The sequence below is a fragment of the Hyaena hyaena genome, unplaced genomic scaffold, assembly GCF_003009895.1.
Source record: "Hyaena hyaena isolate Hyena2069 unplaced genomic scaffold, ASM300989v1 scaffold_291, whole genome shotgun sequence".
Taxonomy (NCBI): Eukaryota; Metazoa; Chordata; class Mammalia; order Carnivora; family Hyaenidae; genus Hyaena; species Hyaena hyaena.
Window position 1 is genome coordinate 794,409 of NW_024080921.1, and position 15,148 is coordinate 809,556.

At 36.4% G+C, this 15,148-nt stretch overlaps 1 protein-coding gene across 2 annotated transcripts in view; it reads right to left on the bottom strand.

Moving 5' to 3' along the window:
- Positions 1–15,148, bottom strand: part of NUBPL (nucleotide binding protein like) — a 214,477-nt gene that overhangs the window by 156,073 nt on the left and 43,256 nt on the right. For both annotated transcript variants that reach the window (XM_039247126.1, XM_039247127.1), the window contains one exon: positions 13,112–13,202. In XM_039247126.1, the coding sequence (XP_039103057.1) occupies positions 13,112–13,202 (91 nt within the window). The remainder of the gene's footprint in view (positions 1–13,111; positions 13,203–15,148) is intronic.

Genomic DNA, 15,148 nt, shown 5'->3' on the forward strand with positions numbered 1-15,148 from the left:
ATGAAAGCTTTCAGGTAAAATTAGAATTTTTGAAAAATCTATATATGGTCACCATGAGTTTTACAGCTTCCTGATACTTCAAGAATTGTCTGTTAAGACCATAATAATACAGTATTAATAAATGGATGTTTTTATATTATATAATGAAATGTGTAAACATTTAAAAGACCAGCATAAAAAAAAAATAAAATAAAAAAATAAAAAATAAATAAAAGACCAGCATAGCAGCACCTGGGTGGCTCAGTCAGTTAAGTGTCCGACTTCGGGTCAGGTCATGATCTCACGGTTCGTGGGTTCCAGCCCACGTCAGGCTCTGTGCTGACAGCTAGCTCAGAGCCTGGAGCCTGCTTCAGATTCTGTGTCTCCCTCTCTAACTCTCCCCTGCTCGCTCACTCATGCGCGCTCTCTCTCTCTCTCAGAAATAAATAAAAAACATTTAAAATAAAATAAATAAAATACCAGCATAAATAAATGAACTAATATATCTAAATGACAACACATGTTATAAAATCAAACTCAAAGTATAAGATAGACCAAAGACTTAAATATAACAGACTATGAAAAGTTCTCTGATAGTATCAGATTCCATACTGCAACTAATCTCTAAGAAGCCAACACTTGTCAAAATTGTGGTATAAGTATCAAAGAAGAAAATCCATTACTTATTTGAAACAACTATTAAAATATCCTTCCTTTCTCCACTACATGTCCATTTGAGGCTGGATTTTCTTCATTTATGTCAGCTAAACATACTGCAACAGAGTGAATGCTAAAGTAGACATGAAAATCTAATAGTCTCCTATTAGGCAAGACATTAAAATAATGTACAAAAATGTAAAACAAAACCATTGATCTCACTACTTTTTTACTTCAGGAAATAGTTATTTCTATTAAAATGTTATATGTTAACAAGTTTACAAGTTTGTAATTATTAAAAAATTAATAAATGTTTTTTAATTTATCAGTTTTAATTTCTATCTTGGTAAATATTGATAAATATAATCTAGATTTGAGATCCTCAATATTTTTTAATAGCATAAGAGGCTCTGGAGACCAAAAAAGTTTGAGAACTACTAAACTATATTATGCTATTATGGAACACTCAGAAGTTGAAGATGAGTAGAGTTAAGATTTATAATCTAAACTAGGAACCCTGAAAACATACAAATTTGTGAGAAAAAGTCCCACTGCCTATCTCAGGTCAAACCTGGAATTAGATGGTAGACAGCTGTGGTTTGTTTTGGAAGAAAGAGATAAATAAGAGGATAATCAAACTCCAGGATAAACCTCTGGATTCTTCAAATAATCTTCAACTCTCCACGGTCCCCAGTTATTACTACCATTTCTAGTCTCTGTTTGAGATTAAAAAGAAACACATCAGTAGAGAGGAAGGAGGTAGGTTACAGAGGAGACGAGGCAAGCCTCAGGCAGTAATGAAAAGCACTATTTTGGGGTGGAAAAAGTAGAAGGTGGTAGATTATACTGTGGTTTATAAATAAAACATCCCACATACATATTTTGTTTATGACAGATGGGATATATCACCCATAGTTTGAATGTTCATTTTTTAATATCAACACTTAAAAGATATACATAATGTCTCTTAAAAAAAAAAAAAAAAAAACTATGATCAAGTATCTTGCTCTTTTTTGTGACCTATGGTTGAAAGTCTTATCAGGGTCCAGGGATGGCTGAACCACACCACAGCAAGATTAGAAGTTTCCTTCTGTTTCTAGGATCCTCTGTTACTGAGTGTGAGGACATTTTTCAACTCCTCAACTGGACTGTGAGCTCCTCAAGAACAGAGTTCATATTTTACTCATCTTTATTCCCTAGAGCATAGCACAGTACCATTAGAGACATGTTCAATAATTCCCAAATGACTGATTTGTCAAGGGTCAGAAATACTTTATAAAATATATTTCTTCAAGAAGCGTAACACAAATTTACTGCAATGTCTTCTAAACAGTAGTTGGAACATACTGTTAAATTTAAAATATAATTTTCAGGGCACCTGGGTGGCTCAGTCAGTTAAGTATCTAACTATTGATTTTGGCTCAGGTCATGATCTCATGGTTCATGAATTCAAACCCGCATTGGGCTCTGAGCTTGACAGCACAGAGCCTGATTGGGATTCTCTCTTTCTCCCTTTATCCCTGTACCCTTCCCCCCCACACTTGTGCATGTTCTCTCTTTCAAAATAAATAAATATACTTTAAAAATACATACCTAATTTTCAATTCTTATTTAGCCACTCTGAAATGTTTAACATTCTCCTAAAACTCCCTCTTAGCTTCTAAGCAGCAGTACTTTCCTTGTCTTCTTTCTACGTCTCTAATCAGCCCTTCTCAGTTTTTCTCTGGTCCCTTTAAGTTAGTTACTTTTCCCAATTCTATCCTCAGTCCTATACTAGACTCCCTCTGAAATTCTTCAGGTTATCAAATCTCAACTACGGCAGAACTGACATTTTGTACCAGGTTTGTGGTAAAGGGATACTTTGTGCATTGCAGGGTATTTAGTAGCAACTCTGGCCTCTACCCACGAGATTCCTCAATTGTGACAATCGAAACCTGAAAGTCTCTATTCATTGCCAAATGTCTCCTGAGGGAAAAATCATTCCTAGATGAACATCAGTGATCTAAACTAACAGCTTCAAATATCATACACACACATGCGCGTGTGCGTGCGCGCGTGCGCACACACACACACACACACACAAAATACACACAGAGAGGGAGGGACAAAGGAGGGACGGGAGAGAGAGGAAAACAGAGAGAGAGAGAGAGAGAGAGAGAGAGCGCTAACTTCCAAATCTGTATCTAGTCCAAACCCTTCTCCTTAACTCCATACATTCCAAACACCTGTTGACGAATTCTCTTTGGACTTAACCCATTAACCTTAACCCATTACTCTTCTCCTTAAACGTATTCCTTTCTCTTCTCTGCTCTATCTTGATGAATGACATAACTATCTACACAATCACTCAACCCAGAGATCCAAGAGACATCCTAGAGACCTTTTTCTGATTCATAGTCAATGAATTACCAAACCCTATTCATTCAATTTCTTTAATATCTTTCAATTAGTCCCTTCCTGTCCATTTCTACTGCTACAGACTTAAATCAGGCCTTATCACATCTGACCTGGATCACTATAATAGCATACTGACAGCCCGACCCCCCAAAGTGGTCATATTATCTGTCCTCCATGATGCTGCCAAAGTGATCTTCCTAGAACACAGAACTGATAGTGTCATTCCCCTCCTTAAAATCCAAGACAGTTTCTCATAGCCTATGAGTTACACTTCATTCCCTCAAATAAGCAGAAGAAGGCATTTATGATAAGACTGTCACCTACCTTTCTGGGCCCAATCTTACTCTTGCAACTCACCCACAGAGATTGTTCATTTCTGTCATACCAAACAACTGCATTCTGCAGGCTTTTAACACAGGATATTCTCTTCCTAGAATGCCCTCCTCACTTTCAATCCCAAATCCCTTCTTTTTTGTTTTGTTTTGTTTTTACTTATTTTGAGAGAGAGAACCTAAGTAGGGGCAGAGAGAGAATCCTAAACAGGCTCCACACCGTCAGTGCAGAGCCTGATGTCGGGCTCAGACTCATGAACCATGAGATCATGACCTAGGCCAAAGTCAGACACTTAATCAACTGAGCCACCCAGGTGCCCCAATTCCCAAACCCTTCTCACAACAAACTCCTGGCACATCCATTTTTCAAACTTTAGCTCAAAATTCACTCCTCCAAGGAGATGTCTCTAAATTCCTGGTTTGATTTATAGAGTCCCCATCTCAGGTCACAAAGGAGCATGCTTACACTTCTAGTATAGCATTTACTTATGCTTAATAAGCTTATGATCGTTGGCTAATGTATCTAGCATAAGCCCCAATAGAATGTGCATGAAACCGGGGCGCCTGGGTGGCCTAGTCGGTTAAGCGTCCGACTTTCGCTCAGGTCATAATCTCGCGGTTAGTGGGTTCGAGCCCCGTGTCGGGCTCTGTGCTGACTGCCAGCTCAGAGCCTGGAGCCTATTTCAGTCTGTGACTCCCTCTCTCTCTGACCCTCCCCTGCTCACGCTGTCTCTCTCTCTCTCCTACAAATAAATAAAACATTTAAAAAAAAAAAAGAATGTGCATGAAACCTTATTTGATCTGAAAGCCAAGGAACCAAATACTTACACCTACTAACTTCTAACTACAGAATATACCCAATAAATGTTTGCCAAATAAATGGAAATAACGTCTCCAACACTTCACTTTTAACACAAAAGCAAATTTTAAAACTAGATATAAAACAAGCATAATTTATTTTAAAAAGCAACCACTTTTATTTTAAGTCAATGCTAGTGAAGGTACAAGTAACAGAATTTTAAAAGATGCTTTACTTGAATATATGTGTGTATGTATGTGTATGTTTTTTTCAAACCACAGAATTTAGGATAAATTTGTAAGTAAATTTTAAGGGCACTTATAAGTAAAAAGCCCTAAATTGTTTCTCCACTGATTATGGAGATACTAATATATCCAAACACAGTCATATAAGCTCATATTTTCAAGACTGGTGTCTGAATTTTAGTTACTATTCTTGCCCAGATCTCACAGTCAGAACATTCTTGCTTATTTCAAGGCATTGACCAAGTGTACAACATACAATACCAAACTGCACAATCAGTTGTTTGAAATAAGAAAGTGACTGAGATACCACCTCATGCCTGTCAGAATGGCTAAAATAAACAACACAAGAAACAACAAGTGTTGGCAAGGATGCAGAGAAGGGGAAACCCTCTTGCACTGTTGGTGGGAATGCAAACTGGTGCAGCCACTCTAGAAGACAATATGGGGTTCCTCAGAAAGTTACAAATAGAACTACCCTAGGACGCGGCAATTGCACTACTAGGTATTTATCCAAAGGATACAAAAATACTGATTCGAAGGGCAAATGTACCCTGATGTTTATAGCAGCACTATTATCAATAGCCAAATTATGGAAAGAGTTCAAATGTCCACCGACAGATGAATGGATAAAGCAGCTGTGGTGTATATATACAATGGAATATTACTTAGCCATGAAATAGACTGAAATCTTGTCATTTGCAATGATGTGCATGGAGCTAGAGTACATTATGCTAAGTGAAATAAGTCAGAGGAAGACAAATATCATATGGTAAGATATCTTATGATATCACATAATATTCACTGGTATGGAATTTAAAAAACAAAACAATGAACATAGGGGAAGCGAAGGAAAAATGAAATACGATAAAAACAGAGAGGGAGGCGAGGCAGCTGGGTGGCTTAGTCGGTTGAGCGTCCGGCTTCGGCTCAAGTTATGATCTCACGGTTCGTGGGTTTGAGCCCTGCATCAGGCTATGTGTTGACAGCTCAGAGCCTGGAGCCTGTCTTCAGATTCTGTGTCTCCCTCTTTCTCTAACCCTCCCCTGCTCATGCTGTGTCTCTCTCTCTCAAAAATAAATAAAACATTTAAAAAAAAAAACAGAGAGGGAGGCAAGCCATAAGAGTCTTTTAACTATAGAACACAAACTGAGGGTTGCTGGAGGGGAGGTGGCGGGGAATGGGGAGTGATGGGTATTAAGGAGGGAGGGCACTTGTTGGAATGAGCACTGTGGTATATGTAAGTGATAAATCACTAAATTCTACCCAGGAACCCAATACTACACTATTTATTAACTAACTTGAATCTAAATAAGATCTTGGAAGGAAAAAAAAGAAAAACAAAGTGGCTTACTGATGGACTCGTCTTTCTCAAATAAACATCAGTTAAAACTTAGCCCATACACTACAGTCCTAATCCCCATGATATTATTGTACTTAAAACTGATTAGCATTACATGTTCCCCAAAAATCTAAATTATAAAGAAGCCAATGTTCAGATCTAAAGTTTGATAGTACCAAATTTTATATTTTAAAAATTAAAAATGTACATGTCATGTACACGTAATATACAATAGAGTATGACTAAAGGAAATAATACTGTACTGCATTTTTTAAAATCAAAAATTATCAAGTTGAAAGAATAAAATGAGTAAAAACACATATAAGCCATTTTATTCCCTATATAAATCTTATGGAAGACAACCATGAAACTGAATTTCTAATTATTACTCAAATATCCCTCTGAGGAGTATACTCCCTTGAGAAATAAAACTCTGAAATGTATTAGTTTACTAGATTAGAGGAATCAATTTATATTCTCTTAAGAATTCAGGATATCAAAATTTGGATATCAAAATGAAGCCTACATTTCTTGGTTCCCTGCCATTACGTCCTAGCATCAGTCAGTAAGAGAGTCACCAAAATAGTTGTCTGGGTGTAGAAGAGATCAGCTCCCCACCTCCAACCGCATGCATCGAAGTCCCACATGACTTCTCCATGCCCTTTTAGCCTCATTCATCTCTCAGCCCAGACATCACCTCTGCATGGGCTCTGACCAATGTCACACAGGGGCTATCTGAAAGTACCTCACTTCAGGCCTTCAAAGGCCTTTCACCTCCCACCCCAAAAACATCCCTCTTGATGCCAAAGCACAGGACACCTTAGGACTCTGCTGGGATTCACTCACAGAACTTGGAAATGCAGGTGAGTTCCAGTCTATGGAGGTAAGCCTTTGGATAATGGGAGAAGGACCCATTAAATAAATTCTTCCCCTTTCTAGGGTTCCTGCATGGCTTGCTCAGTTAAGCCATGGTGTCCACTCTTGATTTCAGCTCAGGTCATGATCTCACAGTTGTAGGATTGAGCCCTGAATCAGAGTCTGCGTTCAGAGCCCAGAACCTGCTTTGGATTCTCTCTTTCTCTCCCTCTCTCTCTGTCAAAATATAAACATTTTTAAAAAAATTTTACCCTTGGGACACTTGGGTGCCTTAGTCAAGGTTAAGAGTCCAACTATGGCTCAGGTCATGACCTCATGGTCTGTGGGTTTGAGCCCCACATGGGGCTCTGTGCTGACAGCTCAGACTGGAGCCTGCTTCTGTGACTCACACTCTCTCTGCCCCTCCCCCATTCCCACATTGTCTCTTTCTCTCAAAATTAAATAAACATTTTTAAAAATTGGGGCACCTGGATGGCTAAGTAGGTTAAACATCCAACTTTGGCTCAGGTCATGACCTAGAGGTCTGCAAATTCAAGCCTTGCACTGGGCTCTGTGCTGACAGCTCAGAGCCTGGAGCCTGCTTTGGATTCTTTGTTTCCCTCGTTCTCTGATTCTCCCCCTACTTGAACTCTGTCTCTCTTTCTCTCTTTCAAAAATAAATAAACACTTACAAATTTTTTAATTTTTTTAATTCTTCCCCTTTCCTCCCATATACATAATCCCATGCAGTCAAGAAATCGGTCACATTTAAGTGACAGCCAGCTTGACAGCAGTTTCACATTAGCTCTCCATTCTTGTCTCCTTCCTCAGTCTGGATTTCCACTTCCTAATAAATCAGCAGTGCATAGGGCTTTGCCTTCTGGGGAACCCAGTTCAAAAGAAAGTTTGTGGTTTATAACCTGCAAAGGAGATCTCAAAGTCCATTCAACAGTAATCTGCTATTTCTGCTTTCTTTTCCTTAACTGAAAGACCACAGAGACAGCGGAATAAAATCAAAACCTTACTGTCACTGCTTCCTCACTCACCACTTCTCCTAACCTTTCACAATACCAATATACAGAAAAACAGTCTCAAGTCAGATCTTTGTTTCGGTGTTCACGCACTCCTTTAGCCTGGCAATGCGGACAGTCAGAGGAAAGAGGGATGGTGTACACTTACTAGTTCCTTCTCTTTTACCAGGTTGTTCATATTCCCAACACTGGGATTCTGAACACTGCTCTTTCCATCATGGCTCAAATGCAGGCTTTAAGGACTCTACCCCTTATGAGTCAACATAGCAATATTCAACATTCCAAAGCTATCACATGAGGCAAGACTGGCACTGTCCTATCATATTGAAACAACTTGAACAATCATCTCAGTCCACATATTTCTTCAAGGCCAAGCAATACAGATCCTTTCTTTTCTCCTTTTTCTAATGGGGGAAAATGTAGCACAAGACAACCATTCAGATATATCACAAAGATTAACTAAGATAATGTCTTGAAACTGCTTTTATTATTCATAAAAGCATATGTGTTTGAAAATTAAGTTACTCATATACCCCAAACAGAAAATAAAATATATAATTAATATACAAGAAACCTGGCAGGAGTGATTATGTTATCCATTTATTCAACTAAGATTTATTGCACATCTACTATATATCATGCATTAGAGAAACAAACCAAGCAAGAAAGCCTCTACTCTGTGAATATGGTATCATATAGCAGGGGAGATTTAAAAACTTAAACAGGTAATACAAAAACTCTATCCTGAAATTGTAATAAGGAGCCTGAGGAGTCAAAGAAGGAAGGCTTCACACAAGAAAAGACATTAAAACTAAGACCTGAGGAGCAAAAACTGGAAAAAGGGAGAGAGAGAAGACAGAAGAAGTGAAAGGCATTTCAGTCAGAGAGAATGAAAATGGAGGGTCCTGAGAAAGCACAGAGCTTGGCATGTTAGAAACAGAGGTCACTGTGATTTGGTGTCCACTGAATAACAAAGTAAGCTTGTTGGAATTGGGACTGTAGAGGTAGACAGAAGGTGGAAATCAGATCACACAGGGCTTTACAATATTGGTAATGTTACAAATGGTAATACTGAGACACCTGGGTGGCTCAGTTGGTTAAGCCTCTGACATCGGCTCAGGTCATTCTCTCATGGTTCCATGAGTTCAAGCCCCCCCACTGGGCTCTCTGCTTTCAGCCTGAAGCCTGCTTCAGATCCTCTGTCTCCCTCTCTCTGCCTTTCTCCCACTTACATGTGTTCGCACTCTCCCAAAAATAAACATTAAAAATTTTTTAATGGTAACATTTATTGGTAATGACAATATTAAGGATTTTAAATGTATTGAGTTCTCTCTCTTTTCATGAGAAAAAATGAAATTTTAGAATACAATTCCTAACAACTGGTAGACCAGTAAAGTTTCTAAGTTGAAAAGAAGGCTTAGAACTAAATTACTAAATTTCCCAATGAAACATCACTACTCTGTCTTGCTCTAGTAATGATAGCTCTTTTAGAGAACAAATAGAATTACTGGGTCTATACTATAGACACTATTCAAGAAACTGTGTATTGTAGTAATATTGCCAGAGCAACTCTATTTTATATATTTTTCCAATATTTTTCATTGTAGTAAAATATACACAACAAAACTTACCATCTTAACCATTTTTAAGCCTACAGTTCAGTGGTATTAAACAGATTCAGAATGCCGCCCAACCATCACAACCATCCATCTTTGTAACTTTTTTCATCTTGTAAAACCAAACTATTCCAACAGTATCTCTCCATTCTCCCCTCCTCACCAGATCCTGTCAACCACAATTCTACCTTTTATAATTCTGACTGTTCTACGTGCCTCATATAAGTGGAATCACGTAGCATTTGTCTTTTTGTGACTGGCTTAATTAGCAAGTCTTCAAGATACATCCATGTTGCAAGATGTGTCCGACTTTCCTTGTTTGTTTGTTTTTTTAACCATAATGAGATACCATTTTATGCCCTATTTTATAAAGAGAATGTGGATCCATAATGTCTCTTATTTACAATGAACAGAGCATAAGGTGATGCAAACATTTTAGAACATAATGCAAACATTCACAAACCCATGACCTGGATATTACAGTCCTAGGTTCATATCCAAAGGAAATTCCTCCTGATGTGCAAGGATGACCATGTCCAGAATGTTCATAGCAGTCTTGTTCACAGTGGCAAAAACCTTGAGCAAAGGGAGATGGAGGAATAGAATGGTGGTATGGTATGAAGAATGATGGTCCTCCAAAGATGTCCAAATTCTAATCCCTGGAACTGTATTGCCAGTTTATTATAAAAGAATATCACTCAGACGAATGGTTGGCTCTCAGTATTGTGGGGCAGAGAAAAGAAGAGATGTGGGCAGTGGAAAATTAAATTAAATTAAATTAAATTAAAGGATACAGAAACAGCCAGATGGATGAGATGAATAGAACAAGATATGAGGAAGAGCAGAGAGCTTCCATGACCTCTCCAAGCACACACTCTACCCAAATCATGTGTTTACCAACCAGAAGACCCCCTCCTTCCTTTTTAAGACTGAATAACTTCCATTGCATGTGCATACCATATTTTGTTTATGCATTCATCCACCAATAGAAATTGGGAAGCTTCCACATAATGGAATAATGAATAGTGAATTCACAGTAGTAGTAGTAGTAGTAGTAGTAGTAGTAGTAGTAATAGTGGATAATGCTGCTATGAACATGGGTATACAAAACCTATCTAATTTTGATAAACAAAATCTTTCAACCTATAACCCTGTATGTATGCATACATACTACATACATAAAATCTAGAGTAGAGGCTCAGAAGGAAAGTGAAAAAGATGACTGATTTCATTACTTTTTTTCTGAAGCATATCTAATTTCTTCTCTAAGTTAGCCTCACCAAATCTAGACTGTAAAAATTTTCATGCCTTTTAGTATAGTGTTATTCTTTATGGCTTTTTGCCTTTTCTTATATAGTGCCCTACCCACATATGAATATTTCCTACATCTTCTACCTTCAAAACTTATTTTACATCCTGCTTTCACCAAACTACTTTCCTAAATGCTTTACTTTGTGTTAGCCTCAAAAAAGAAAGAAAGAATTATATCTTAATCAAAAATAAACATAAATCTGCATTCTCATGTAAAAAAAAAGAAAAAAAGTAAAAGCAACACATTTTGTTAAAGTTCCCCTAAAAGGTTTCTAAAGTATCCAGTAAATTACTAAAGTTACTATAAATCAACAATAATGAAGTCTATTTTAAAAAGCAAAAATTTTACAAGAATATTAAAAATAAAATTATTTTTGGTATTATTTAGTATTTAGTAATCTAAAATTACTTTAGAGTATTAAAAATAAAATTGTAAGTTAATCCTTCCACTACTAACAATAGCAAATTCTTTTAATTTTTCTCATCTGAGAGAAGACGCTAAAAACATGTGGCTAATTTTGAGAAACAGCGGGAGTGACCAGAAGATTAGGAAATAAGAAATAAAGTTGTGTGGGGTTTTTTTCACCTTGAAATTAGACTAGTACAGACAAACATGAAGTACAAACAGCCCTAAAAAATATGGCCACATTATAAACGTTCCATACTACTAGTCTTCATGTAATCTTAAGGATAGCTCTTGATCTGACTCAAAAAGTGAAAGAGGCAGAGAAGAACACCTTTTGGCAGGTGCTAATCATAAACACAAAGATTTACAGCTTGCTGAAAACAATTCCTTTACTATTAATGAGATAATTTCTTATCATATTATGTTCCTGCAATAATACAACAGAACAAATTAACATGATAAAATATAGAAACGTCAAAATGATGCCAATTAGTATAGTGGTGACAGGTTTATCTAAGACTTAAAAAATAATTTATTAAGTTGGGCTTTTAAGAATCAACTTGTCAACACAAAAGAAGGGTTCTTTTAAGGCTTTCCAAGATTTCTAGTATCTCATCTTTACCAGAAAGCCTATTTAATGGCAGCCAATTTGCAAACATCAAATTTAAGATTACAGCTTCAGTAAAACAAGAAGAAATTAAAGTTCACTTCAAGTATTTATGTCGGCATAGAATGAACAGACTGCTTAAGAAAAAACTGACACCAAGGGCTTCATTTCTCCATCATTCATGTGCTGCACACACCAGTTTTCACATTACTTTAATCAACAGACAGACATAATAAGTCTATCATTTAAAGTACACAAATTTATTACTCCTTTTTTGTGAAAGTTTGACATCTTGGTGTATGTCACATATCTGCAAACCAAGTACGCATTCCACTAAAAGGACAAAGAACAAAGACACTAAAATAACTTAGCTTTTTAAGTTATATAAAATAAAGCATTTTCACGAAACAAGAAAACAACCAAGTGGGTGCTTACAATAATAAGACTGCTAGGGTTACTTTAATCATCACTAGATCTTCAATTTCCCTACAATTCAGAATTTAATATTATAATTGACTCCAGCAACTAAAGCACAAACAAAAGCACATTAAATAGCATACAATGACTAATTAACAAACATTTAATGATGAAAACAACAAAATAATTGTATTATTTACATAGATGACCCAATAAATACCCCATGGTAAATACAATCATTTTGTCCTAGATTTATGGAAAATTAAAAAGCCCAGTAAGAAATAAAAAGAAATTAATCACTTTTATACTTATTATGATTAGAAATAAAATTTAATAAACTAATCTCACTTAAAACCATTTTTCAAAAAGTTACAACTTTTTCCAATACTTTTTGTTTTTAGTTTTTTTTAAGTAGATTCCATGCCCAATGTGGGACTCGGTGCTCTACCAAATGACCCACACAGGTGCCCCTTTCTAAGACTTCATTGTTTCATCACAGCATTTCTTATTCTTAATGCTTTATATTTGATACCTTTGTAAGAAAGTATAATACCAAGCATAATAAATATTAAAGATTTACTTAAAAATTACTCTGTCCTATTGATCACAATGAAGGCTGGGAAAAGAAACTAACATTTTCAGGGTTTTTTAACTACTTTAAAACAAATATGACAAAAATCTGATTAGAAAAAAATAATTTTCATGTCTTCCAACACAAATTCATACTTTCTATTCAAATACTCCCATATATCCACACATTTAATGTAGAGATAATGATGATCACTGACCATGTGCCAGGCACTGTTTCAAATGCATTACACTTAACAGCAATTTCTGATTGAGTGATTTCTCACAGCAAACTTTGGTAATTGCTTACCTTATTTTACGCATGGGGCAGAGGTGAGGTACAAAGAGGTTCAACAATTCACCCAAAGCCACACAGTCAGTCAGTGACAGAGCTAGGATTCAAACCTGGACAGTCTGGCTTCATATGTGATTTCAGAATTACTCTACTACACTGTGTATAAGGTGCACATTGTACATGGCACAATACCTAACACTCAGGAGGTAATTTAAAAAGTATAACTATTACCATACTACCTATCCTTTTTTCACTTACTCTGTGATAATTCTGGATTTCCTTTCAGATTCATCATCTTTGGAATTGAAGGGCCATACACATCCACATCTAGTAAACCAATGGCCTTTGACTGTAAGGAAACAGAATTTACTGTGAGATTATTTCCACTTTTCATCAAAGATAACACACATAGCGACAGTAAATCTGACTTTTTATAAAAAAAGAAAATTTACAAAAAAATTCCAAAATCGTAACCTAAACTTTCAAAGCAGGAGTAGAGTATCAACTACGTAGAAAAATACTTTTTGTTGGTTTACTACTTTCTTCTAGAAAACTGACAAGAAAAACCCCCTGCATATGCTTTACACATTGTGCTTCAGATCTCCCATATAGTCTCAAGTAAACTAAAACCTTTTTGATCTGAACACTAACAAATTACACACACACTGTTAAAATAAGGACTTAAAATGCCAAACAAAACCACAGGAAGATGGAGCTTTAACCCTTGGAAAGCCCATCTAACACATCAAAGAATACAAAATGGAAAAAAAAAATCATGGGAACAAGACGATAATAATGCAAGTGAGAAATTCTGATGCAGATCTGGCATGGAAATGCTAATGAGGGTAGTGGCAGACATAATACTGAGACAACCTCTTACATGCAAGTCACAGTTAAACACCCAAGCACTTCTGGAGAATTCATAAACAACTAAAGCTGTTTTTCTTTAATGACCCATCTAGCTACCCAAGGACAGAATATTCTAACTGGTCTCTTTACTAGCTGCCAGTTCATCAACAACACAGCCAAGTACAGGGAAACAAAATTCACTATTCCCAAGTATGCCTTTTTTTTTCCTTCTCCCCCAAACTTTTTCTTTCTCTTTTGACAGATTAAATCAATCTGCTACCGGTTTTTCTACATATAAGCAAACAGAATGTTAATGCTAACTATATGTCTTTAAGTTATGCTTCACCAAGACTGAGAACTCTCCTCCCTCTCTCTCTGTACCCTGGCAAGATAAAATTCTTAACCTCTCAAAAAAAAAAAAAAAAAAAAAAAACTTCATTTTTAATTAAATAATCCCCCATCTTCCATGTTATCTACCTATTTCCAGACACAAAATTACTTTTTAAACCTTGCTGTCTGGTTCCTATTAATACATAAAATAAGGTACAGTCAACATTTACGTCCCTAACTTTATACTTACTCAAACTGCAGTGCTAAGAAAACCATTTAAAGTCCCTGTGTGACTCACAGAGCCTAGAGGACTAGGGATTAAAATCTGCCTCTACCAAAATTTCAGTTTACCATAAAATAAATGAGAAAAGTATTAGCTTTAAAAAAGTAGGAACAGTCAATGAGAAATTCTGACCTGTTTTCAACTCCTCTTTAAACCTCAAACGAAATAATTTAAACAAAACAGAATTAAATTTATTGTGGATAAAAAGATTTTCAAATGAGGGAGACTAAAACCTTAAGAAAATGTAGCTAATTATCAATAATATTATTTAAGGGCTTTGCTAATGCTATAACCACTGAGGTAAGGAAGCTAAAGGGATTTCATTTTAGAAAGATTCCATTTTATGGCACAAAAACAGACACTTAGAAAGACTCCATTTTTCTGATAGGCCCCATTTACTCATGATCTTTGTTTGTCTCTGAATAAGCCAAAGATGCTATGTTCCCACTTTCAGGGGGAAGCAAGAAAGGTAATCTTTCTCTGAGTTTTGTCCTAGGCACTAAACACTGGATAACACCTCAGAAGAGCTGGATCCCAAACATATTCCAGGACATGAGCTTTCAACAAACCTCGGCTGACACTGGCATCAGTACTACTACCTTCAGTAATTTATGAAATAACACCTATTGCTCACCTGACACTTGCCTTTGATTGGACCCTACCCTGGATCCCCAAAGGAACAAGTACCCTAGATCTTCCAATATACAAACCCCTAATTCCAAGCAACAATGAGACTCATTCTCCTTTCCTTTCTTAATCTCCCAGACAGACTGTTACTCTCTCACTCATGCCATTCAATAAACTCTGCTTTCACTTTCTCCACCTCACATTTG